General features: G+C 51.4%; 1 protein-coding gene across 2 annotated transcripts in view; it reads left to right on the top strand.

The window, feature by feature from the left end:
* Positions 1 to 990: 990 nt before the first annotated feature.
* Positions 991 to 27,919, top strand: part of LOC119956637 (transmembrane protein 151B) — an 81,966-nt gene continuing 55,037 nt past the window's right edge. For both annotated transcript variants that reach the window (XM_038783988.1, XM_038783980.1), the window contains exon 1: positions 991 to 1,278. In XM_038783988.1, coding sequence (XP_038639916.1) covers positions 1,192 to 1,278 — 87 coding nt within the window. In that variant the 5' untranslated portion in view covers positions 991 to 1,191. The remainder of the gene's footprint in view (positions 1,279 to 27,919) is intronic.

Genomic DNA, 27,919 nt, shown 5'->3' with positions numbered 1-27,919 from the left:
CACCATGAAGTACAAGTGGTATGACATGGTCTAGCTGTCTGGAACATTCTGTGGCAACATGCCAGACCCAATCTTCACACCACAGGGAATAGATAGAACCTTAGCACATCACAACATTGCTGTTTCCAGGCAGAGGGTTTATGTACAGCTTGATTAAGCTTCGCATAAAGGTGGACTTCAGGACGAGCGCTATTTTTTTTGATTTCTTCACAGGGTGCGGGTGTCGCCGGCTAGACCAGCATCTTTTGCCCATCCCTAATTGCCCTTGAGAAGGTGGTGGAGAGCCGCCTTCTTGAACCCCTGCAGTCCATGCGGAGCAGGTATACCCACAGTGCTGGTAGGGAGGGAGTTCCAGGATGTTGCCCCAGCAGCAGTGAAGGAACGCCGATATATTTCCAAGTCGGGGTGGTGAGTGACTTGGAGGGGAACCTCCAGGCGGTGGGGTTCCCAGGTATCTGCTGCTCGTGTCCTTCCAGATGGTAAAGATTGTGGGTTTGGAAGGTGCTGTCTAAGGAGCTTTGGTGAGCTTTGCCTCTGTTCATGGGTAGTGGAGGGAGGGAATGTTTGTGGAAGAGGGGTGCCGATCACACAGGTTGCTTTGTCCAAGATGGTGTTGAGCTTCTTGGGTGTTGTTGGAGCTGCACTCATCCAGGCAAGTGGAGAGTATTCCATTACACCCCTGACTTGTGCCTTGTAGAAGGTGGACAGGCTTTGGGGGATCGGAAAATGAGTTACTTGCTGCAGGATTCCCAGCCTCTGCTTTGGTAGTATTTATAGGGTGGTTCAGTTCAGTTTCTGGACACTGTGTTGGGAAGCTTTTTTCTCCCTGTATTACCTGTTTCAATGACTTTCCTTTCGTCCACCTTGCTTTATTCTGCTGTCGCCGTGTGTGCCTCAGCCTCCACAAGGGTGACACAGTGACTGAACTATCTTGAGGTGCTGTGTGTGTGTGAGAGAGGGGAGGAGCTGGGCACAACCCAAAGAGATGAGGCTGCAATGAGAGAGGAGTGAGTGATAGAGAGAGACCCTGAATACATGAAGAAGGCTTGGGACCGTTCTGCAACCTTGGAGGGAACCTGCCTGTGGGAAATGCACCCGCTTTAAAGCCAGCAGCATGCAGCTGATCGGGGCTGGTGGTGCTGCAGTCAGCGGAGCTTTAGCCCGCCTGGGCTGGCCTTGAATCCAGCGCAAATGCAGCCGCAGAGGACGGCGTCGGTGCCGCCTGCAGCCAACGGCATCCCGGGCCAGGAGGATGGATCTGCGGAGGTCCGGGAGGAGGTGAGCCCAGGGCAGGGTTACTGACAGCCCCTGTCAGGGGCAAGCAGCACTCGGGTGCATTTTATTTTGGGCGGGGGAGGGAGCGAGAGGAAAGTTGCAAAATCATCAATTTGAAAAAAAAGGCAGCCGAAGCTGAATGTGGGGAGAGTGGCTCAGCCCCTGACAGTGCAGGTGGAACCAGCAGGGGGGGGGGGGGGGGTGGATCTGCAAACTCCCATTTCTCAAATGCACTCTCTGCTTTCATTGTGTTTCCCTCTTTCTTGTTTTGGTCAGATGGTTTGTTAAGTTTTCGCCGGCGTTTCGGGGTTAAGGTCAATTCCAAGCCTTTAGGAAGAATGAGATCTGTGATTGTAACTGAAAGGGAGGGAGATGCGCCCCCCCCCCCCCCCCCCCGGAGGCGGGGCGGGGAGACAGGGAGACAGAGAGAGCAAGGGAAGATAACAGTGAGGACCCAGGGGGAGAGAGAGGGTGACAGTGAGACCCAGAGAGAGAGAGAGCGGGAGAGAGAGAGAGAGAGAGAGTAACAGTGAGATCCAGAGAGAGAGAGAGCCGGAGAGAGAGAGAGTGACAGTGAGATCCAGAGAGAGAGAGAGAGAGACAGTGAGACCCAGAGAGAGAGAGAGAGAGGGTGACAGTGAGACCCAGAGAGAGAGAGAGCCGGAGAGAGAGAGAGTGACAGTGAGATCCAGAGAGCGGGAGAGAGAGAGAGTGACAGTGAGATCCAGAGAGAGAGAGAGCGAGAGAGTGACAGTGAGATCCAGAGAGAGAGCGGGAGAGAGAGAGTGACAGTGAGATCCAGAGAGAGAGAGAGAGAGAGAGTGACAGTGAGATCCAGAGAGAGAGAGAGCGGGAGAGAGAGAGAGAGTGACAGTGAGATCCAGAGAGAGAGAGAGAGAGAGAGTGACAGTGAGATCCAGAGAGAGAGAGAGCGGGAGAGAGAGAGAGAGTGACAGTGAGATCCAGAGAGAGAGAGAGAGAGAGAGTGACAGTGAGATCCAGAGAGAGAGAGAGCGGGGGAGAGAGAGAGAGTGACCGTGAGATCCAGAGAGAGAGAGAGAGAGCGGGAGAGAGAGAGAGAGGGTGACAGTGAGATCCAGAGAGAGAGAGAGCGAGAGCGGGAGAGAGCGAGAGTAACAGTGAGATCCAGAGAGAGAGAGAGAGAGAGAGAGTGACAGTGAGATCCAGAGAGAGAGTGAGAGAGCGAGAGAGTGACAGTGAGATCCAGAGAGAGAGAGAGAGCGGGAGAGAGAGAGAGAGGGTGACAGTGAGACCCAGAGAGAGAGAGAGAGAGCGGGAGAGAGCGAGAGTAACAGTGAGATCCAGAGAGAGAGAGAGAGAGAGAGAGAGAGTGACAGTGAGATCCAGAGAGAGAGAGAGAGCGAGAGAGTGACAGTGAGATCCAGAGAGAGAGAGAGAGCAGGAGAGAGAGAGAGAGGGTGACAGTGAGACCCAGAGAGAGAGAGAGAGAGCGGGAGAGAGCGAGAGTAACAGTGAGATCCAGAGAGAGAGAGAGAGAGTGACAGTGAGATCCAGAGAGAGAGTGAGAGAGCGAGAGAGTGACAGTGAGATCCAGAGAGAGAGAGAGCGGGAGAGAGAGCGTGACAGTGGAGACCCAGGGAGAGAGAGAGAGAGAGAGAGAGAGTGACAGTGAGCACCCAGAGAGAGAGAGTGACAGTGAGCACCCAGAGAGAGAGAGAGAGGGTGACAGTGAGATCGAGAGAGAGAGAGCGGGAGAGAGAGAGAGAGTGACAGTGAGATCCAGAGAGAGAGAGAGAGTGACAGTGAGATCCAGAGAGAGAGTGAGCGGGAGAGAGAGAGAGTGACAGTGAGATCCAGAGAGAGAGAGAGCGGGAGAGAGAGAGAGAGAGAGAGTGACAGTGAGATCCAGAGAGAGAGAGAGAGAGAGAGCGGGAGAGAGAGAGAGTGACAGTGGAGACCCAGGGAGAGAGAGAGAGAGAGTGTGACAGTGAGCACCCAGAGAGAGAGAGAGAGTGACAGTGAGCACCCAGAGAGAGAGAGAGGGGGTGACAGTGAGCACCCAGAGAGAGGGAGAGAGGGTGACAGTGAGATCGAGAGAGAGAGAGAGAGAGAGAGTGACAGTGAGATCCAGAGAGAGAGCGGGGGGAGAGAGAGAGAGAGAGAGAGTGACAGTGAGATCCAGAGAGAGAGAGTGACAGTGAGAACCAGAGAGAGAGAGAGAGAGTGACAGTGAGACCCAGAGAGAGAGAGGGTGACAGTGAGCACCCAGAGAGAGAGAGAGAGAGTGACAGTGAGACCCAGAGAGAGAGAGAGAGAGGGTGACAGTGAGCACCCAGCGAGAGAGAGAGAGAGAGAGAGAGTGTGACAGTGATGACCCAGAGAGAGATAGAGACAGAGAGTGACAGTGGAGACCCAGGAAGAGAGAGAGAGAGAGAGAGAGAGTGAGCACCCAGAGAGAGGGAGAGGGAGAGAGAGAGAGGGTGAAAGTGAGGACCAGAGAGAGGGAGAGAGAGAGAGAGAGAGGGTGACAGTGAGATCCAGAGAGAGAGAGAGTGACAGTGACAACCCAGAGAGATAGAGTGACAGTGAGCACCCAGAGAGAGAGAGAGAGAGGGGGGGGGGGGGGGTGACAGTGAGGACCAGAGAGAGAGAGTGACAGTGAGGACCAGAGAGAGAGAGAGAGAGGGGGGGGGGGTGACAGTGAGGACCAGAGAGAGAGGGTGACAGTGGAGACCCAGGGAGAGAGAGAGGGTGATAGTGAGGACCAGAGAGAGAGAGAGAGAGAGGACAGTGGCGACCCAGAGAGAGAGAGAGAGAGTTAGTGGAGACCCAGAGAGAGACAGAGTGACAGTGGAGACCCAGGAAGAGAGAGAGAGAGAGACAGTTGAGACCCAGAGAGAGAGAGAGGGTGACAGTGGAGATCCAGGAAGAGAGAGAGAGAGAGACAGTGGAGACCCAGAGAGAGAGAGAGTGACAGTGGAGACCCAGGAAGAGAGAGAGAGAGTGACAGGGAGACCCAGGGAGAGAGAGAGAGAGTGACAGTAGAGACCCAGGGAGAGAGAGATAGTGAGGACCCAGAGAGAGAGAGAGAGAGTGACAGTAGAGACCCAGGGAGAGAGAGAGAGAGGACCCAGAGAGAGAGAGAGAGAGAGAGTGACAGGGAGACCCAGGGAGAGAGAGAGCGAGAGAGAGAGAGAGGGAGGACCCAGAGAGAGAGAGAGAGAGAGAGTGACAGGGAGACCCAGAGAGAGAGAGAGAGACAGTGGAGACCCAGGAAGAGAGAGTGACAGTGGAGACCCAGGAAGAGAGAGAGAGAGACAGTGGAGACCCAGGGAGAGAGAGAGAGAGAGAGTGACAGTGAGCACCCAGAGAGAGAGAGAGAGTGACAGTGGAGATCCAGGAAGAGAGAGAGAGAGACAGTGGAGATCCAGGAAGAGGGAGAGAGAGACAGTGGAGACCCAGAGAGAGAGAGAGAGTGACAGTGGAGACCCAGAGAGAGAGAGAGAGACAGTGGAGACCCAGGGAGAGAGAGAGAGTGACAGTGGAGACCCAGGGAGAGAGAGAGAGACAGTGGAGACCCAGGGAGAGAGAGAGAGAGACAGTGGAGACCCAGGGAGAGAGAGAGAGAGAGAGTGACAGTGAGCACACAGAGAGAGAGAGAGAGTGACAGTGGAGATCCAGGAAGAGAGAGAGAGAGACAGTGGAGATCCAGGAAGAGGGAGAGAGAGACAGTGGAGACCCAGAGAGAGAGAGTGACAGTGGAGACCCAGGAAGAGAGAGAGAGAGAGAGAGAGAGTGACAGTAGAGACCCAAGGAGAGAGAGATAGTGAAAACCCAGAGAGAGAGAGAGAGAGAGAGACAGTAGAGACCCAGGGAGAGAGAGAGAGAGGACCCAGGGAGAGAGAGAGAGAGTGACAGGGAGACCCAGGGAGAGAGAGAGAGAGAGAGAGGACCCAGAGAGAGAGTGATAGGGAGACCCAGAGAGAGAGAGAGAGACAGAGGAGACCCAGGAAGAGAGAGAGAGTGACAGTGGAGACCCAGAGAGAGAGAGAGAGAGAGAGACAGTGGAGACCCAGGGAGAGAGAGAGAGACAGTGGAGACCCAGGGAGAGAGAGAGAGAGAGACAGTGGAGACCCAGAGAGAGAGAGAGAGCGACAGTGGAGACCCAGGGAGAGAGAGAGAGAGACAGAGAGTGACAGTAGAGACCCAGGGAGAGAGAGATAGTGAGGACCCAGAGAGAGAGAGAGAGTGACAGTAGGGACCCAGCGAGAGAGAGAGAGTGACAGGGAGACCCAGGGAGAGAGAGAGAGAGAAACAGTGGAGACCCAGGAAGAGAGAGAGAGTGACAGTGGAGACCCAGGGAGAGAGAGAGAGAGACAGTGGAGACCCAGGAAGAGAGAGAGAGAGAGGACCCAGAGAGAGAGAGTGACAGTAGAGACCCAGGGAGAGAGAGATAGTGAGGACCCAGAGAGAGAGAGAGAGAGTGACAGTAGGGACCCAGCGAGAGAGAGAGAGAGTGACAGGGAGACCCAGGGAGAGAGAGAGAGAGAAACAGTGGAGACCCAGGAAGAGAGAGAGAGTGACAGTGGAGACCCAGGGAGAGAGAGAGAGAGACAGTGGAGACCCAGGGAGAGAGAGAGAGAGAGAGGACCCAGAGAGAGAGAGAGAGAGTGACAGTGGAGACCCAGGGAGAGGGAGAGAGAGACAGTGGAGACCCAGGGAGAGAGAGAGAGTGACAGTGGAGACCCAGGGAGAGAGTATATTTATGTGTGTGTGTGGTATGGTCACCTCGACATAGAGTGTGACAGGAATCTGGAGAGCCTCGGGGCAAGATATGGGTGTAGAGAGTTTGGTGGATAGATTGAATGAAACAGACCCCAGATGGAGAGAGAGAGAGCCAGATAAAGCGGGACACACAGGGAGAGGCAGAGGCAGTTCCCCGGGTATGGAAAGGAGAGACCTGCATCCAACCTGGAGCTGGAAGAAAAGCCTGGTGGGGAAAGCCTGAGGTTTCTCCAGTCAGAAAGCAGCTGACAGGGGTTAGGGTGGGATAGAGATAGGAGGGAGGAGAGGGGAGAGAGAGCAGACTTGTTGTTTGGGTATCTAGTTCCTCCAGCTAACCCCCCCCCCCCCCCCTCTCCTCAGCAACACGATTGCAAAGGTTTGGGAAATGCCTGGGACTGTCAGCGAGCTCGGGCTCCCCGAGTTCACAGGGACTCCCCATTGGGTCTCACCAGGGCAGCAGTATCCGGGCTGGTGTGGTCAGTGCCACTCAGAGGGGTGAAGGCAGGATGCCACCCGGTGATGGGTGTGAGTGTGCGGAAGCCTCTCTGTGCACTGGCTGAGATGTGCCTGCCCTGTGTGTGTGTCTCCCCGTACTGCAGTCTTCTCACTGCAGTTTCATGCAGGGGCCTCTGATGGGAATTAGTGAAGCGTTTAAACGACTGGCATTTGCTGTGTGCAGGCACCACCAGCTGCTTCCATTTTAGCACACCTCAGATTCATTACCCCCCAGCAGGCATTCGGCTGATATCGCTGCCATTGAACCCATTCACCGGGGAAGACACACAATCAGCATGATGTCATTGAGATAGAACAGCAGAGCTTGTCTGTTTGGACATGTGTGGGCAATCGGATTGGTCCCAGTATCTGGGATTGAACACACTGTCTGGGATTGTTCCCAGTATCTGGGATTGTACACACTGTCTGGGATTGTACACACTGTCTGGGATTGTTCCCAGTATCTGGGATTGTACACACTGTCTGGGAATGTCCCCAGTATCTGGGATTGTACACACTGTCCGGGATTGTCCCCAGTATCTGGGATTGTACACACTGTCTGGGATTGTACCCAGTATCTGGGATTGTACACACTGTCTGGGAATGTCCCGAGTATCTGGGATTGTACACACTGTCTGGGAATGTCCCCGGTATCTGGGATTGTACACACTGTCTGGGATTGTACCCAGTATCTGAGATTGTACACACCATCTGGGATTGTACACACTGTCTGGGAATGTCCCCAGTATCCTGGGATTGTACACACTGTCTGGGATTGTCCCCAGTATCTGGGATTGTACACACTGTCTGGGAATGTCCCCAGTATCTGGGATTGTACACACTGTCTGGGATTGTACACACTGTCTGGGATTGTTCCCAGTATCTGGGATTGTACACACTATCTGGGAATGTCCCCAGTATCTGGGATTGTACACACTGTCTGGGATTGTACCCAGTATCTGGGATTGTACACACTGTCTGGGAATGTCCCCGGTATCTGGGATTGTACACAATATCTGGGAATGTACCCGAGTATCTGGGATTGTACACACCATCTGGGATTGTACACACTGTCTGGGATTGTACACACTGTCTGGGAATGTCCCCAGTATCTGGGATTGTACACACTGTCTGGGAATGTCCCCAGTATCTGGGATTGTACACACTGTCTGGGAATGTCCCCAGTATCTGGGGTTGTACACACTGTCTAGGATTGTACACACTATTTGGGATTGTTCCCAGTATCTGGGATTGTACACACTATCTGGGAATGTCCTCAGTATTTGGGATTGTACACACTGTCTGGGATTGTACCCAGTATCTGGGATTGTACACACCATCTGGGATTGTACACACTGTCTATGATTGTACACTCTGTCTGGGAATGTCCCCAGTATCTGGGATTATATACACTGTCCGGAATTGTGCGCACTGTCTGGGATTGTGCACACTGTCTGGGATTGTACACACTGTCTGGGATTGTTCCCAGTATCTGGGATTGTACACACTGTCTGGGATTATACACACTGTCTGGGAATGTCCCCAGTATCTGGGATTGTACACACTGTCTGGAATTGTACACAGTACCTGGGATTGTACACACTGTCTGGGAATGTCCCCAGTATCTGGGATTGTACACACTGTCTGGGAATGTCCCCAGTATCTGGGATTGACACACTGTCTGGGACTGTACACACTGGGAATGTCCCCAGTATCTGGGATTGTACACACAGTCGTGGATTGTACACACTGTCTGGGAATGCCCCAGTATCTAGGATTGTACACACTGTCTGGGATTGTTCCCAGTATCTGGGATTGTACACACTGTCTGGGAATGTCCCCAGTATCTGGGATTGTACACACTGTCTGGGATTGTACCCAGTATCTGGGATTGTACACACTGTCTGGGATTGTTCCCAGTATCTGGGATTTTACACACTGTCTGGGATTGTACACACTGTCTGGGATCGTACACACTGTCTGGGATTGTTCACTGTATCTGGAATTGTACACACTGTCTGGGATTGTCCCCAGTATCTGGGATTGTCCCCAGTATCTGGGATTGTACACACTGTCTGGGATTGTACACACTGTCTGGGATTGTCCCCAGTATCTGGGATTGTACACACTGTCTGGGATTGTCCCCAGTATCAGGGATTGTCCCCAGTACCTGGGATTATACACACGGTCTGGGATTGTCCCCAGTATCTGAGATTGTACCCAGTATCTGGGATTGTAAACACTGTCTGGGATTGTACACACTAACTGGGAATATCCCCAGTATCTGGGATTTTCCCCAGTGCCTGGGATTATACACACTGTCTGGGACTGTACAAACTGTCTGGAATTGTACCAGTATCTGGGATTGTTTCCCAGTATCTGGGATTGTACACACTGACTGGGAATGTCCCCAGTATCTGGGATTGTCCCCAGTATCTGGGATTGTGCACACTGTCCGGGATTGTCCCCAGTATCTGGGATTGTCCCCGGTATCTGGGATTGTACACACTGTCTGGGATTGTCCCCGGTATCTTTAATTGTACACACTAACTGGGAATGTCCCCAGTATCTGGGATTGTACACACTGACTGGGAATGTCCCCAGTATCTGGGATTGGCCCCAGTATCTGGGACTGTACACACTGTCTGGGATTGTACACACTAACTGGGAATGTCCCCAGTATCTGGGATTGTACACGCTGACTGGGAATGTCCCCAGTATCTGGGATTGTCCCCAGTATCTGGGATTGTGCACACTGTCCGGGATTGTCCCTTTAATTGTACACACTAACTGGGAATGTCCCCAGTATCTGGGATTGTACACACTGTCTGGGATTGTACCCAGTATCTGGGAATGTCCCCAGTATCTGGGATTGTCCCCGGTATCTGGGATTGTACACACTGTCTGGGATTGTCCCCGGTATCTTTAATTGTACACACTAACTGGGAATGTCCCCAGTATCTGGGATTGTACACACTGACTGGGAATGTCCCCAGTATCTGGGATTGGCCCCAGTATCTGGGATTGTACACACTGTCTGGGATTGTACACACTAACTGGGAATGTCCCCAGTATCTGGGATTGTACACGCTGACTGGGAATGTCCCCAGTATCTGGGATTGGCCCCAGTATCTGGGATTGTACACACTGTCTGGGATTGTCCCCGGTATCTTTAATTGTACACACTAACTGGGAATGTCCCCAGTATCTGGGATTGTACACACTGTCTGGGATTGTACCCAGTATCTGGGAATGTCCCCAGTATCTGGGATTATACACGCTGTCTGGGATTATACACACTGTCTGGGACTGTACACACTGTCTGGAATTGTACCAGTATCTGGGATTGTCCCCCAGTATCTGGGATTGTACCCCAGTATCTCGGATTGTACCCCAGTATCTGGGATTGTACACACTTTCTGGGATTATACACACTGTCTGGGACTGTACACACTGTCAAGGATTGTCCCCGGTATCTGGGATTGTACACACTGACTGGGAATGTCCCCAGTATATGGATCAAAAAGACTGTCTGGGATTGTTCCCAGTATCTGGAATTGTACCAGTATCTAGGATTGTCCCCCAGTATCTGGGATTGTACACACTGACTGGGAATATCCCCAGTATCTGGGATTGTTCCCCGTAGTTGGGATTGTACACACTGTCTGGGACTGTACACACTGTCTGGAATTGTACCAGTATCTGGGATTGTCTCCAGTATCTGGGATTGTACACACTGACTGGGAATGTCCCCAGTATCTGGGATTGTCCCCAGTATCTGGGATTGTCCCCAGTATCTGGGATTGTACACACTGTCCGGGATTGTCCCCGGTATCTGGGATTGTACACACTGTCTGGGATTGTTCCCAGTATCTGGGATTGTACACACTGCCTGGGATTGTTCCCAGTATCTGGGATTGTACACACTGTATGGGATTGTTCCCAGTATCTGGGATTGTACACACTGTCTGGGATTGTTCCCAGTATCTGGGATTGTACACACGGTCTGAGATTGTCCCCAGTATCTGGGATTGTACACACCATCTGGGAATGTCCCCAATATCTGGGATTGTCCCCAGTATCTGGGATTGTACACACGGTCTAGGATTGTCCCCAGTATCTGGCATTGTAAACACTGTCCGGGATTGTCCCCAGTATCTGGGATTGTACACACTGTCCGGGATTGTACCAGTATCTGGGATTGTAAACGCAGTCGGGGATCGTACACAGTATCTGGGATTGTACACACTGTCTGGGATTGTACCCAGTATCTCCCAGTATCTGGGATTGTACACACTGTCTGGGATTGTACCCAGTATCTGGGATTGTACACACTGTCTGGGATTGTACCCACTATCTGGGATTGTTCCCAGTATCTGGGATTGTACACACTGTCTGGGATTGTACACACTGTCTGGGATTGGCCCCAGTATCTGGGATTGTACGCACTGTCTGGGATTGTCCCCAGTATCTGGGATTGTACACACTGTCTGGGATTGTACCCAGTATCTGGGATTGTACACACTGTCTGGGATTGTACCCACTATCTGGGATTGTTCCCAGTATCTGGGATTGTACACACTGTCTGGGATTGTACCCACTGTCTGGGATTGTCCCCAGTATCTGGGATTTTCCCCAGTGTCTGGGAGTGTACACACTGTCTGGGATTGTCCCCAGTATCTGGAATTGTCCCCCAGTATCTGGGATTGTACACACTGTCTGGGATTGTCCCCAGTATCTGGGATTGTCCCCCAGTATCTGGGATTGTACACACTGTCTGGGATTGTACCCAGTATCTGGGATTGTTCCCAGTATCTGGGATTGTACACACTGTCTGGGATTGTCCCTAGTATCTGGGATTGTACACACTGTCTGGGATTGTACACACTGTCTGGGATTGTCCCCAGTATCTGGGATTGTACACACTGTCTGGGATTGTCCCCAGTATCTGGGATTGTACACACTGTCTGGGATTGTACACACTGTCTGGGATTGTCCCCAGTATCTGGGATTGTCCCCCAGTATCTGGGATTGTACACACTGTCTGGGATTGTTCCCAGTATCTGGGATTGTACTGGGATTGTTCCCAGTATCTGGGATTGTACACACTGTGTGGGATTGTCCCCAGTATCTGGAATTGTACCCAGTATCTGGGATTGTACACACTGTCTTGGATGTACACAGTATCTGGGATTGTACACAGTATCTGGGATTGTACACACTGTCTGGGATTGTCCCCAGTATCTAGGATTGTACACACTGTCTTGGATTGTACACAGTATCTGGGATTGTACACACTGTCTTGGATTGTACACAGTGTCTGGGATTGTACACAGTATCTGGGATTGTACACGGTATCCGGGATTGTACACCGTATCCGGGATTGTATCTAGTATCTGGGATTGTACACAGTGTTCAGGATGTAATCCAGTACCTACGATTGTATACAGCAGTTGGGATTTTAGACTGGCATTATACCCACTATTTGGGATTGTACCGAGTATATGGGACAGTATGTGGGATATCCAGATATTGGGTGGCATGGTGGCACAGTGGTTAGCCCTGCTGCCTCACAGCACCAGCGACCCGGGTTAAATTCCGGCCTCGGGTGACTGTGTGGAATTTGCACGTTCTCCCTGTGGTCTGCGCGGGTTTCCTCCCGGTGCTCCGGTTTCCTCCCACAGTCCAAAGATATGCAGGTTTGGTGGATTGTCCACTCTAAATTGCTCCTTATTATCCAAAAGGTTAGGTGGGGTTGCTGGGTTACGGGGATAGGATGGGGACATGGGCCTAGGTAGAGTGCTCTTTCAGAGGGTCGGTGCAGACTCGATGGGCCAAATGGCCTTTTGCTGCACTGTAGGGATTCCATGATTGTATGATCTGGGATTGTACTCAGTAGTTGGGATTGTATAGTGGCATTATACCCATTATTTGGGATTGTACCCAGTATCTGGGATTGTACACATTACCTGGTATTGTCTCAATATATCTGGAAATGTATCCAGTATGCCTTTGATTTCCCAATACCTGTGACTGTACCCTGTGTCTAAATTATAGTCAATATATATAGGATTTATCCCACATGGGATAATCATATACCAGCAGTCTCTGATTCAGCCCATTCAGCATGTGCTATACAATTCAGTGTCACATTCCAGATACCTCCTATATCCCTGCAAATTAGTTCTCATATGTCCAACTTCCTTCAGAACGTTCCTGTGGAATCTGATCCCACCAGCTGTCAGTTTGTGCATGTTGATCCTCTCTTTGTTGTCCCTTCCATTTCTGTCCATAAGTCTTTGAGGTTCATGATCAGTCACCAATCTACTTACGAGAGGAAAGTTTCTCCCGACTTCCTCTGTCAAAACCCCTCACAATTTGGAATACCTCCTTCAGGTTTTCCCTTAATCTCGTCCTTAATCAGAAGAATTCTACTAGCTCCAATCTCTCCACATAACTGAAGACCCTCAGCCTGGTAAATCCCTCTGCGAATCCTTCACGGTCTTCTTAAAGTGGGGTTCCCAGAATTGTACGCAGTATTCCAGCTGAGGGCTAACCGGTGAATCGGAAAGGTTTAGTGCAGGGGTGGGCAAACTTTTCCGTGCAAGGGCCACATTCAGAAATTCACAATTTTAAAGGGCCGCATAGTATATTAATTAATAGTCCCGGTTGTAACCAATTAGCGTGCGGCATATACCTCAGCGCTTCCCCCGGCGGCATCCTGCCTTTAGCCCTCTTTTTCTATACTTTTCAAAAATGGTGCTTCACCCGGTTATGATTCTGGGCGCCTCATATAGAACATAGAACATAGAACAGTACAGCACAGAACAGGCCCTTCGGCCCTCGATGTTGTGCCGAGCAATGATCACCCTACTCAAGTCAACGTATCCACCCTATACCAGTAACCCAACAGCCCCCCCCATTAACCTTATTAAAAAAAAAATATTTTTTTTTAAATGACTTGATCTTGGTGGGCCGCATAAAGACCTTTGCGGCCCGCGGGCCGTAGTTTGCCCACCCCTGGTTTAGTGTGACTTCCTCATTTACACCTCCGCCCGTATGAAAGGCAACAGTCCCGTGTTCCCAATGGTGGACGTGTCCAGAACCAGGGGTCACAGTCTGAGGATTCAGGGTAAACCATATCGGACAGATGTGAGGAGACATTTCTACACCCAAAGAGCGGTGAGCCTGTGGAATTCATTACCACAGGAAGTAATTGATGCTAAAACATTGAATATATTCAAGAGGCGGTTGGATTTAGCACTTGAGGAGAATCGGATCAAAGGCTATGGGGAGAAAGCAGGATTAGGCTATTCAGTTGGAAGATCAGCCATGATCGTGATAAATGGCGGAGCAGGCTCGAAGGGCCAAAAGGCCTCCTCCTGCTCCTATCTTCTATGTATCTATGTAAGCTTTCTTAACTGCCTTATCAACTTGCCCTACCACTGTCAATAATTTGTGACTGCACCTCCAGCTGCCTCTGCTCTTGCACTCCCTTAAAATAGTAGCAATTAGATTATATCACTTTTCATTACTATTTCTCTCAAAGTGTAACATTTCACACTTAGCAGCATTAAATTGTAACTGCCATGTATCTGCTCATTTCACCAGTCTATCTATATCTTCCTGGGGTCTCTGACTATCCTGCTCACAATTTGCTACACTGGTAAGTTTTGTATCATCTCCAAACTTTGAAACCGTACATCCTACATCCAGGTCCAGGATATTAAAACAAATAAAAGCAATAGTCCTGCAGTCCACCCCAGGGCAGACCCCATTGCATTCTCCTCCACAGTCACCAACATACCCCATCACCACTAGTAGGAGTGTCGAGCTGATACGGCACAGACGGGGCCATTTGGCCCATATTGCCCATGCTGGCCCAAATACTTCCAGGTGCCCTTTCTAATTTTATTTTCCTGCACACGACCCATAACCCTGTAGAAGGGCAGCACGGTAGCATTGTGGATAGCACAATTGCTTCACAGCTCCAGGGTCCCAGGTTCGATTCCCGGCTTGGGTCACTGTCTGTGCGGAGTCTGCACGTTCTCCCCGTGTCTGCGTGGGTTTCCTCCGGGTGCTCCGGTTTCCTCCCACTGTCCAAAGATGTGCAGGTTAGGTGAATTGGCCATGATAAATTGCCCTTAGTGTCCAAAATTGCCCTTAGTGTTGGGTGGGGTTACTGGGTTATGGGGATAGGGTGGAGGTGTTGACCTCGGGTAGGGTGCTCTTTCCAAGAGCCGGTGCAGACTCGATGGCCCGAGTGGCCTCCTTCTGCACTGTAAATGCTATGATTACAGCACTTAAGGGTCAGGTCCAGGAACCTTTTAAAAGAGTTTAGGTCTCTGCCTCCACCACCAATTCGGGCAGTGAATTCCAGACACTCACCACCCACTGTGTGAAAATGATTTTTCCTCTCATGTCCCCTCTAATCCTTCTGCCACTTCGCTTGAATCCATGACCCCTGGTTTTTGAACTCTCTGCCAAGGGGAACAGGTTCCTCCTGTCTAATCTATCTCGACCCCTCACAATTTTGTTCACTCAACCATGTCACCCTTCAGACTTCTCTGTTCCAAGGAAAACAACCCCAACCTCTCCAATCTCTCCTCATAACTACCATTCTCCAGCCCTATCAACAATCTAGTAAATCTTCTCTGCCCTCTCTCCAGACCAATTCCACCCTTCCTGTAACGTGGTGCCCAGAACTGCGCACAATACTCCAGTTGTGACCTCACCAGTGACTTACACAATTCCATCATTATATCCCTTCTTTTGTATCCTATACCTCTGCCATTGAAGGAGAGCATTCCATATGCTTCCTTTACAACCTTATCTACCTGTACTGCTACCTTTAGGGACCTGTGCCTCCAATCCTTTAGTCAATTATCTACCCAAGTGACACTGTTCCTTTATTCCATGCACTTTTATTTTATTAATAAATCATTTAATGTGGCAATTTCTTAAATGCTTTTTAGAAGTTCATATTTGCAACAGCTATTCCACTACTTTCATAAGCCCTCTCCATTATTTAAGAAAGAATTGTACTCACTATCCAGGAAGATGCCCATTATCCGCATTCTGTCTGGTTTCTGGGAATGTACGTTGTATCTGTGGCTATCCTCACCATCTTAGACTTTACTCACTATCACGTTCCCAATATATTTATTTATTTATTTATTTGTTCACAATTTGTGGGCATTACTGGCTAGGCATGCATTTCTTACCCATCCGTAATTACCCTTGCAAAGAAGGAGGTGAGCCGCCACCTCAAAACGCTGTAGTCCATGTGATGTAGGTACGCCACTGTGCTGTTAGGGTGGGAGTTCCAGGATTTTGGCACAGCGACAGTGAAGGAACGGTGATATATTTCCAAGTCAGGATGGTGTGTGGCTTGGAGGGGAACTTGCAGGTGGTGGTGTTCCCACAAATCTATTGCCCTTGTCCTTCTAGGTGGTAAAAGTCACGGTTTCAGAAGGTGCTGGTGAAGGAGCCATTGCTCGTTGCTGCAGTGGCTCTTGTATATGGTACACACTGCTGCTACTGTGCATCAGTGGTGGCGGGACTGAATGTTTATTATGGTGGCTGGGGTGTTAATCAAGCAGGCTGCTTTGTCCTTGAATTGCACTCTTTGTTTGGGACAGTACCTACTCCACGTTCCCTGTACCTGCTCCACATTCCCCTGTACATGTTCCACGTTCCCCTGTACCTGCTCCACGTTCCCTGTACATGTTCCACATTCCCTGTACCTGCTCCACGTTCCCCTGTACCTGCTCCACGTTCCCCTGTACCTGCTCCACGTTCCCCTGTACCTGCTCCACGTTCCCCTGTACCTGCTCCACTTTCCCTGTACCTGCTCCACGTTCCCTGTACCTGCTCCACGTTCCCCTGTACCTGCTCCACGTTCCCCTGTACCTGCTCCACTTTCCCTGTACCTGCTCCACGTTCCCCTGTACCTGCTCCACTTTCCCTGTACCTGCTCCACGTTCCCCTGTACCTGCTCCACATTCCCCTGTACCTGCTCCACGTTCACCTATACATGTTCCACATTCCCCTGTACCTGCTCCACATTCCCCTATACCTGCTCCACGTTCCCTGTACATGTTCCACATTCCCCTGTACCTGCTCCACATTCCCCTGTACCTGCTCCACGTTCCCTGTACATGTTCCACATTCCCCTGTACCTGCTCCATGTTCCCCTAAACCTGCTCCACGTTCCCCTGTACCTGCTCCACGTTCCCCTGTACCTGCTCCACATTCCCTGTACATGTTCCACATTCCCCTGTACCTGCTCCACGTTACCCTAAACCTGCTCCACGTTCCCCTGTACCTGCTCCACGTTCCCCTGAACCTGCTCCACGTTCCCCTGTACCTGCTCCACGTTCCCCTGTACCTGCTCCACATTCCCTGTCCCTGTTCCACATTCCCCTGTACCTGCTCCACGTTCCCCTATACCTGCTCCACGTTCCCCTGTACCTGCTCCACGTTCCCCTATACATGCTCCACGTTCCCCTGTACCTGCTCCACGTTCCCCTGTACCTGCTCCACGTTCCCCTGCACCTGCTCCACATTCCCCTATACCTGCTCCACGTTCCCCTGTAACTGCTCCACGTTCCCCTATACATGTTCCACATTCCCCTGTACCTGCTCCACATTCCCCTATACCTGCTCCACGTTCCCCTGTACCTGCTCCACGTTCCCCTGTACATGTTCCACATTCCCCTATACCTGCTCCACGTTCCCCTGTACCTGCTCCACGTTCCCCTATACGTGCTCCACGTTCCCCTGTACCTGCTCCACGTTCCCCTGTACCTGCTCCACGTTCCCCTGTACCTGCTCCACGTTCCCCTGTACCTGCTCCACGTTCCCCTGTACCTGCTCCACATTCCCCTGTACATGTTCCACGTTCTCCTGTACCTGCTCCACGTTCCCCTCTACCTGCTCCACATTCCCCGAACCTGTTCCACATTCCCCTGTACCTGCTCCACGTTCCCCTGTACCTGCTCCACATTCCCTGTACCTGTTCCATATTCCCCTGTACCTGCTCCACGTTCCCCTGTACCTGCTCCACGTTCCCCTATACCTGCTCCACGTTCCCCTGTACCTGCTCCACGTTCCCCTATACATGCTCCACGTTCCCCTGTACCTGCTCCACGTTCCCTGTACCTGCTCCACGTTCCCCTGTACCTGCTCCACGTTCCCCTGTACCTGCTCCACGTTCCCCTGTACCTGCTCCACGTTCCCCTGTACATGTTCCACGTTCTCCTGTACCTGCTCCACGTTCCCCTCTACCTGCTCCACATTCCCCGAACCTGTTCCACATTCCCCTGTACCTGCTCCACGGTCCCCTGTACCTGCTCCACGTTCTCTTGTACCTGCTCCACATTCCCCTCTACCTGCTCCACATTCCCCTGTACCTGCTCCACGTTCCCTGTACATGTTCCACATTCCCTGTACCTGCTCCACGTTCCCCTGTACCTGCTCCACGTTCCCCTGTACCTGCTCCACGTTCCCCTGTACCTGCTCCACATTCCCCTGTACCTGCTCCACGTTCCCCTGTACCTGCTCCACATTCCCCTGTACCTGTTCCATATTCCCCTGTACCTGCTCCACGTTCCCCTGTACCTGTTCCATATTCCTCTGTACCTGCTCCACATTCCCCGTACCTGCTCCACATTCCCCTGTACCTGTTCCATATTCCCCTGTACCTGCTCCACGTTCCCTGAACCTGTTCCACATTCTCCTGTTCCTGTTCCACGTTCCCTGTACCTGCTCCACATTCCCCTGTACCTGTTCCATATTCCCCTGTACCTGCTCCACTTCCCCCTGTGATGTACCGTCAATTACGACGAGATGAGAATGGTGGAAAAATCGAGGCTTTATTGAACAAGATGTGCCTCCTGTAGCTGGAACCAGAATGGCTGGAGCGCAGGAGAGCAGACACTTTTATATGCCGCCTACTGGGCGGAGCCAGCAGGCTGGGATTTACCATTGAACCTGTAATATACGGGCACTGCCGTAATTCACACAATATGCCACTAGTGGTGACTACAAGACCCTGTACCTGCTCCACATTTCCCTCTACCTGTTCCACGTTCCCTGTACCTGCTCCAGGTTCCCCTGAACCTGCTCCACATGTTCCTAGACCTGCTCTTCGTTCTCCTCCACTTGCTCCACATTCCCCTGTATCTGCTCCACATTCCCCTGTATCTGATCCACATTCCTCTGTATCTACTCTACATTCCCCTGTTCCTGCTTTACATTCCCCTGTGCTTGCTCTGCATTCCCCTGTTTTTGCTCCACATTCACTGTACTGGCTCCATGTTCCCCTGTACCAGCTGCACATATCCCTGTATCTGCTCCATATTCCCCTGTATCTGCTCCACATTTCCCTGTACCTGTTTCATGTTCCACTGTACCTGCTCCACATTCCCCTGTACATAGAACATACAGTGCAGAAGGAGGCCATTCGGCCCATCAAGTCTGTACTGACCCTCTTAAGCCCTCACTTCCACCCTATCCCCGGAACCCAATAACCCCTCGTAATCTTTTTGGCCACATGACCAATCCACCTAACCTGCACGTCTTTGGACTGTGGGAGGAAACCGGAGCACTCGGAGGAAACCCATGCAGACACGGGGAGAACATGCAGACTCTCCGCACAGACAGTGACCCAGTGGGGAATCGAACCTGGGACCCTGGAGCTTTGAAGCCACAGTGCTAACCACTGTGCTACCGTGCTTCACATTCCCCTGTATCTGCTCCACATTCCCCTGTATCTGTTCCACATTCCCCTGTACCTGTTTCATGTTCCACTGTAGCTGCTCCACATTTCCCTGTCCCGGATCCACATTCCCTGTTCCTCTTACGTCTTCCCAAATAACCTATTAGCGTAGGATCATAAGCTAGTAAAGATCAGAAGGACGCCATTTGTTTCATCATGCCCATGCTGGCTCTCCTGCACATCTATCCAACTGGCCCCACTTTCCTCCTCAATTCCAATTTATCCCACAGGTCTGTTTCCTTCAAATATTTGCCTCATTTCCTTTTCAACATTATTGTCGAATCTGCTTTCAGCCAAGGTTTTTACACGTTGTGTCTGGTTATATTGACCAATGCCTCAATTTGCTGTCCTTTTTTTTATTAACCCTTCTGCCACTAAAAGAACTCCTCCTCATTTACTCCATCCAATCTGTTTACGATATTGAATAGCTCTATCAAATCGTCTCTTGCTGTTAGAACCTACCCGGATCCTATTGGTTGGGGATAATTGGTTGCCCCGGTTGGGGACAATTGGTTGCCCCAAGATCCTTGAGGACTATGAGCTCTCCCAATGAGAGGGGGGGAGGGGGGGGGTGCAATCATTGGCAGTGCAGCTGTATAAATAGAGCTGGCCAGGGTGGTACTGGTGAGAGAGGGAAGCAGTAGTGAACTGTTGGCACCGTGTACATATTGTTGGAAATCAAGTTAATTTCTGTTTGACTCTGCAAACTCGTGCTTGATTCCTCCTGGCCCTTATTCCAGGGAAAACCCCAGACTCACCAGTTTCCCCACACAACTGAAGTCCCTCATCCATGGTATCATTTGAATAAATCTCTTTGGCACCCCTTCTAAGGCCTTGACCTCCTTCATAAAGTATGCTAGCCAGAATTGGGTACAAAAGTCCAGCTGAGTCCTTTTATTTATTTTTAAATATAGAGTACCCAATTCGTTTTTTTATCCGATTAAGGGACAATTTTTAACATGGCCATTCCACCTTGCCTGCACACCTTTGGGTTGTGGGGGTGAGGCCCATGCAAACATGAGGAGAATGTGCAAACTCCACACAGACAGTGACCTGGGGCCGGAATCGAACGCAGGTCCTCAGTGCTATACAACAGCAGTGCTAACCACTATGCAACTGTGCCGCCTACTCCAGCTGAGTCCTAACCTGTTTTTATAAATGTTTAGCTTCTTTGCCTTTGTATGCATATGCCCCTGTTGATGTAGGGAAGGATCCAACATGTTTATTTTGACAGTTTTCTTAACTTGCCCTGCATTCTTCAGAGATTTGTGTATGTAAAATCCCCAGGTCTCTTGGTTCTTGCACCTCCTTTAAAAGTGTGTCATTTAGTTTGTATTGCCTTGCATTCCTCCAACTGAAATGAATCACACCATACTTCAATTAATTAAAAACTCCATCTGTCACATGCTGTCCAGTTCACTCCTCTCTCTATGACCTCCTGAAGTCACTTACTATTCTCCTAATTGTTCACTTTTGAGTTCTGTGTTAGCCGCAAACTTTGAAATCATGATCTGCATACTCAAGTCTATGTATTAATATATATCAAACAGGACAGTAGTCCTGACATAAATCCCTGTGGATCGGGAGACTGCCCTCCAGCCTGAACAAAATGGTTCACCAGGACCCTCTTCTTAGTGACCCTCAGCCAATTTCGTATCCTCCCTGCTATTGTCTCTTTGGCCCTATGGGTTATAATTCTGTTAACCAAGTCTTTCTGGTACTTTGCTAATAGCGTTTGAAAGTCCATATAGACATTGTCAACTGAATGATCCTTATCAGCTCGTTCCGTACCTCCCTCAAAGGATTCAATCAATTGTCAGACATAATTTGCCTTTACCAAATCCATGCCAACTATCATTGATGAGATCATATTGTTCCAACTACTAATTAGTTTTGTTCCTGATTATTGACGCTAAACAGTTGCCCACCACTCATGTTAAACTGACTAGCCTGCAGTTTCTTCCAGGGACACAGCGCAAGCAATGTAGCCCAAGAAAAAACAAATCTGAAATTTGCATCAGGATAAAATGAAGGATTAAAAGCTGAGCAGAACTGGAGTTCTTTAAAACGCAGCCACTCCCGTGCTCACACAACATGATCTCCGCCATCTCTTCCTTTAGTCATGAAGGCTGTACCTTCTCAACCTTGCTTCTCGCCTGAGGTGTGGTGATCCTCAGGTCAAGTCACCACCAGTCAGCTCTCCCCATCAAAGGGGAAAGCAGCCTATAGTCATCTGGAACCATGGCGACTTTACCTTTACCGTTACCCTCTTTTAACGGCCTCCCATTGTTCATTTACTGTTATGTCTTCCAGTTTTCAATTCCAATCCACCTGTGCCAGCTCCCTTTTCAACTAACTCAAGTTAGCCTTCCTTCAGTTAAATATTTTCACACTTCATTGCCCTTGTCCTTTTCTATAACAATTCTAAACTTGACGGACATGATCACAGTTCCCCAAATGCTTTCCCATTGGAATATGCTCCACTTGACCTACTTCTTTCCCCAGAACCAGATGCAAGGCCTGTTTCTTTCCACAACGGCTGAAAACACAGTGGCCAAGAAAGTTCTCTTGTGCATATGTCAGGGATTTCTTCCTTTTTTTGTTCTTTGCACCTCATGGTCCCAATGCAACAGACGGGATTTTCCCATCCTGCCCACCGGGGGACTGGAAATTCCCGCCTGAATTCAACAGGCCTTTTGCTGGTCTGCCACATTTTCCATTCCACTTGCTGCGGTTATTGTTGTGGGTGGGACTGGAAAATCCCACCCAATTGAAGCTCCCATTATCACCATTTTGTAGTTCTTCGCATCATTTGGCTGATTAGATACATTTCTCTATCTTGTAGCCTGTAGGATATATCCAGTAATCTAATAGCCCCTCTCTTGCTCCTTAATTCGAGCCACATGGATTCTATGTTTAATTCCTCACACATATCGTTCTTCTCACTCTCTGATAGTTTCTTCCATCAATACTGCCATCTTCCTATTCTCTACCCAACCTCTCAATTCTCTCCTAGATCTCTATGCACCTTATTTTTCCTCTTTACTGTTTCAACATGATACCCACCCCGTTGTCCAATAGTCCATACACTGCCCCACGGCCTAGATAACCTTCCCAATAGGACATTGCTGTCAGCTCTGTTGAGGTGCATCCCATCCACCTTGAACAGATCCTTCCCCGCCAAAACTAGTCTTGATGCCCAGGGATCCTGATTCAGCTCACCCTCTCCACAAACACCCACCCGCATGCGCTGACCCCCACACTCCAGACCATTCCTCTAGCCACATGTTAAGACCATAAGATATAGGAGTAGAATTAGGCCAATCGGCACATTGAGTTTGCTTCACCATTCGATCATGGCTATGTTCCTCTCCTGCTATCCCTAATCTCAACACTGGGAATAATCTGAAACTCCTCTGTCATATCCTCCTGAGTTCCTGATTCCTCTCTGTAAAACCTTAATCCTTTTCCTACAAATGACAGTGGATCCCACCTGGACCACGATCTTTTGGCAGCTAGCTTCTGCACAACAAAATGTTCCGTGCAGTGACATCCGTTGCCCTGGCTTCACCACTTCTATCTAGACTGAGGGTAACAATGGCTTGGGGAGTGCAGAAGAGTGTATCTATGGCACCATGGGGCAATTGCCCGCAAAAGGGGCAAAGAAAATTGTGACTGCAATGATAATTTTCCCCTCTACCCACTCCCTCTGTTTAGCTGTACCAACACCCTGATTTCCTGTGCCTGCTTCCCATGTTTTCCTGCACCTGCTCGACCTGTTTTCTTGCTCTGCCTGTTTTTCTGTTCTATCTATTTTCCTGCATTGCCTGTTTTTCTGTAACTTCTCTACCTGTTTTCCTGCACCTGCTCTGACTGATTCCCTATGACTGTTCCACTTATACTCCTGCACTTGCTCCGCCTATTTTCCTGTGCTAGCTCCAGCTGTTTTCCTGCACCAACTCTGCCTGTTTCCCAGTACCTGCTCCACCTGTGTTCCCGTGCCTGCTCCACCTGTGTTCCCGTGCCTGCTCCACCTGTGTTCCCGTGCCTGCTCCACCTGTGTTCCCGTGCCTGCTCCACCTGTGTTCCCGTGCCTGCTCCACCTGTGTTCCCGTGCCTGCTCCACCTGTGTTCCCGTGCCTGCTCCACCTGTTTCCCTGTCCCTGCTCCACCTGTGTTCCCGTGCCTGCTCCACCTGTGTTCCCGTGCCTGCTCCACCTGTTTCCCTGTCCCTGCTCCACCTGTGTTCCCGTGCCTGCTCCACCTGTGTTCCCGTGCCTGTTCCACCTGTTTCCTGTGCCTGCTCCACCTGTGTTCCCGTGCCTGTTCCACCTGTTTTCCCGTGCCTGCTCCACCTGTGTTCCCGTGCCTGCTCCACCTGTGTTCCCGTGCCTGCTCCACCTGTGTTCCCGTGCCTGCTCCACCTGTGTTCCCGTGCCTGTTCCACCTGTTTTCCCGTGCCTGCTCCACCTGTTTTCCTGTGCCTGCTCCACCTGTTTTCCCGTGCCTGCTCCACCTGTTTCCCTGTACCTGCTCCACCCGTTTCCCTGTGCCTGCTCCACCTGTTTTCCTGTACCTGCTCCACCTGTTTCCCTGTACCTGCTCCTCCTGTTTCCCTGTACCTGCTCCACCTGTTTTCCTGTGCCTGTTCTGCCTCTTTTCCTGTACCTGCTCCACCTGTTTCCCTGTACCTGCTCCACCTGTTTCCCTGTACCTGCTCCACCTGTTTCCCTGTCCCTGCTCCACCTGTTTCCCGTGCCTGCTCCACCTGTTTTCCTGTGCCTGCTCCACCTGTTTCCCATGCCTGCTCCACCTGTTTCCCCGTGCCTGTTCCACCTGTTTTCTGCTCCACCTGTTTTCCTGTGCCTGCTCCACCTGTTTTCCCGTGCCTGTTCCACCTGTTTTCTGCTCCACCTGTTTTCCCGTGCCTGCTCCATCTGTTTTCCCCGTGCCTGCTCCATCTGTTTTCCCGTGCCTGCTCCTCCTGTTTTCCCGTGCCTGTTCCACCTGTTTCCCGTGCCTGTTCCACCTGTTTTCTGCTCCACCTGTTTTCCCGTGCCTGCTCCATCTGTTTTCCCGTGCCTGCTCCATCTGTTTTCCTGTGCCTGTTCCGCCTGTTTTCCCGTGCCTGCACCACCTGTTTTCCTGTGCCTGCTCCTCCTGTTTTCCCGTGCCTGTTCCACCTGTTTCCCGTGCCTGTTCCACCTGTTTCCTGTGCCTGCTCCACCTGTTTTCCCGTGCCTGCTCCACCTGTTTCCCGTGCCTGCTCCACCTGTTTTCCCGTGCCTGCTCCACCTGTTTCCCTGTGCCTGTTCCACCTTTTTCCCTGTCCCTGCTCCACCTGTTTCCCTGTACCTGCTCCACCTGTTTTCCCGTGCCTGCTCCACCTGTTTTCCCGTGCCTGCTCCACCTGTTTCCCTGTACCTGCTCCACCTGTTTCCCGTGCCTGCTCCACCTGTTTCCCGTGCCTGCTCCACCTGTTTTCCCGTGCCTGCTCCACCAGTTTCCTGTGCCTGCTCTGCCTGTTTTCATGTACCTGCTGCAAATGTTTCCCTGTGCCTGCTCAGTTTGTTTTCCTGTAACTTCTCCACCTGTTTTGCTGCACATGCTCCACTTGTTTTCCTCTTCTACCTGTTTTCATGCTCCACCTGCTTTCTTGTGCCTGCTCCGCCAATTTCTGGCACCTACGCTGCCTGTTTTCATACAGCTGCTTTCTTGTGCTCACTGCTCCTGTTTTCCTGCACCTTCTCCGACTGTTTCTCTGTACCTGCTCCAATTATTTTCCTGCACCAACTCCGCCTGTTTTCCTGTATTTGCTACACTTGTTTCCCTGTGCCTCATCTACTTCTTTTGAAGCACCTGCTCCTCCTGTTTCCCTGTCCCTGCTCCACCTGTTTCCCTGTACCTGCTCCTCCTGTTTCCCTGTCCCTGCTCCACCTGTTTCCCTGTCCCTGCTCCACCTGTTTCCCTGTACCTGCTCCTCCTGTTTCCCTGTCCCTGCTCCACCTGTTTCCCTGTCCCTGCTCCACCTGTTTCCCTGTACCTGCTCCACCTGTTTCCCTGTACCTGCTCCACCTGTTTCCCTGTCCCTGCTCCACTTATTTCCCTGTACCTGCTCCTCCTGTTTCCCTTTACCTGCTTCACCCGTTTCCCTGTACCTGCTCCACCTGTTTCCCTGTACCTGCTCCTCCTGTTTCCCTGTCCCTGCTCCACCTGTTTCCCTGTCTCTGCTCCACCTGTTTCCTGTGCCTGCTCCACCTGTTTCCCTGTACCTGCTCCACCTGTTTCCCTGTACCTGCTCCACCTGTTTCCCTGTACCTGCTCCACCTGTTTCCCTGTACCTGCTCCTCCTGTTTCCCTGTCCCTGCTCCACCTGTTTCCCTGTACCTGCTCCACCTGTTTCCCTGTACCTGCTCCACCTGTTTTCCTGTGCCTGCTCCACCTGTTTCCCTGTACCTGCTCCACCTGTTTCCCTGTACCTGCTCCACCTGTACCTGCTCCTCCTGTTTCCCTGTACCTGCTCCTCCTGTTTCCCTGTACCTGTTCCACCTGTTTCCCTGTACCTGTTCCACCTGTTTCCCTGTACCTGCTCCTCCTGTTTCCCTGTACCTGCTCCTCCTGTTTCCCTGTACATGCTCCACCTGTTTCCCTGTACCTGCTCCTCCTGTTTCCCTGTACCTGCTCCTCCTGTTTCCCTGCCCCTGCTCCACCTGTTTCCCTGTACCTGCTCCACCTGTTTCCCTGTACCTGCTCCACCACCTGTTTCCCTGTACCTGCTCCACCCGTTTCCCTGTACCTGCTCCACCTGTTTCCCTGTACGTGCTCCACCTGTTTCCCTGTACCTGCTCCACCTGTTTTCCTGTGCCTGCTCCACCTGTTTCCCTGTACCTGCTCCTCCTGTTTCCCTGTACCTGCTCCACCTGTTTCCCTGTACCTGCTCCTCCTGTTTCCCTGTACCTGCTCCACCTGTCCCTGCACCCCCTGTTTCCCTGTACCTGCTCCACCTGTCCCTGCTCCACCTGTTTCCCTGTACCTGCTCCACCCGTTTCCCTGTACCTGCTCCACCTGTACCTGCTCCACCTGTACCTGCTCCTCCTGTTTCCCTGTCCCTGCTCCACCTGTACCTGCTTCACCAGTTTCCCTGTCCCTGCTCCTCCTGTTTCACTGTACCTGCTCCACCTGTTTCACTGTACCTGCTCCACCTGTTTTCCTGCACCTGTTCCACCTGTTTTCCTACAGCTGCACCCACTCTGCCTGTTTCCCTGCACCCACTCTGCCTGTTTCCCTGCACCCTCTCTGCCTGTTTCCCTGCACCCACTCTGCCTGTTTCCCTGCACCCTCTCTGCCTGCTTTCCTGCACCCACCCTGCCTGTTTCCCTACACCCACTCCACCTGTTTTCCTGCACCTGTTCCCTTCTTTTCTTGCAACCACTCCCACGGTTTTTTACATACACCTGCTACATTTGTGTCCCTGTGCGTGCTCTGCTTGTTTTTGTGTACCTGTTCCACCTGTTTTCCTGCACCTGCTCTACCTGTTTCCCTGTCCCTGCTCCACCTGTTTCCCTGTCCCTGCTCCACCTGTTTCCCTGTCCCTGCTCCACCTGTTTCCCTGTCCCTGCTCCACCTGTTTCCCTGTCCCTGCTCCACCTGTTTCACTGTACCTGATCCACCTGTTTCCCTGTCCCTGCTCCACCTGTTTCCCTGTACCTGCTCCACCTGTTTCCCTGTCCCTGCTCCACCTGTTTCCCTGCCCCTGCTCCACCTGTTTCCCTGTACCTGCTCCACCTGTCCCTGCTCCACCTGTTTCCCTGTACCTGCTCCACCTGTTTCCCTGTACCTGCTCCACCTGTCCCTGCTCCACCTGTTTCCCTGTACCTGCTCCACCTGTCCCTGCTCCACATGTTTCCCTGTACCTGCTCCACCTGTCACTGCTCCACCTGTTTCCCTGTACCTGATCCACCTGTTTCCCTGTCCCTGCTCCACCTGTTTCCCTGTCCCTGCTCCACCTGTTTCCCTGTACCTGCCCCTCCTGTTTCCCTGTACATGCTCCACCTGTTTCCCTGTACCTGCTCCTCCTGTTTCCCTGTACCTGCTCCACCTGCTTCACCTGTCCCTGCTCCACCTGTTTCCCTGTACCTGCTCTACCTGTTTCCCTGTACCTGCTCCTCCTGTTTCCCTGTACATGCTCCACCTGTTTCCCTGTACCTGCTCTACCTGTTTCCCTGTACCTGCTCCTCCTGTTTCCCTGTACATGCTCCACCTGTTTCCCTGTCCCTGCTCCACCTGTTTCCCTGTCCCTGCTCCACCTGTTTCCCTGTACCTGCTCCTCCTGTTTCCCTGTACATGCTCCACCTGTTTCCCTGTACCTGCTCCTCCTGTACCTGCTCCTCCTGTTTCCCTGTACCTGCTCCTCCTGTACCTGCTCCTCCTGTTTCCCTGTCCCTGCTCCACCTGTTTCCCTGTACCTGCTCCTCCTGTTTCCCTGTACCTTCTCCACCCGTTTCCCTGTACCTGCTCCTCCTGTTTCCCTGTACATGCTCCACCTGTTTCCCTGTACCTGCTCCTCCTGTTTCCCTGTACCTGCTCCACCTGCTTCACCTG

This window comes from Scyliorhinus canicula, chromosome 2 (assembly GCF_902713615.1).
Source record: "Scyliorhinus canicula chromosome 2, sScyCan1.1, whole genome shotgun sequence".
NCBI lineage: Eukaryota > Metazoa > Chordata > Chondrichthyes > Carcharhiniformes > Scyliorhinidae > Scyliorhinus > Scyliorhinus canicula.
Note: the sequence above shows the minus strand (reverse complement) of the source record. Positions and strands in the feature narration are given on the sequence as shown.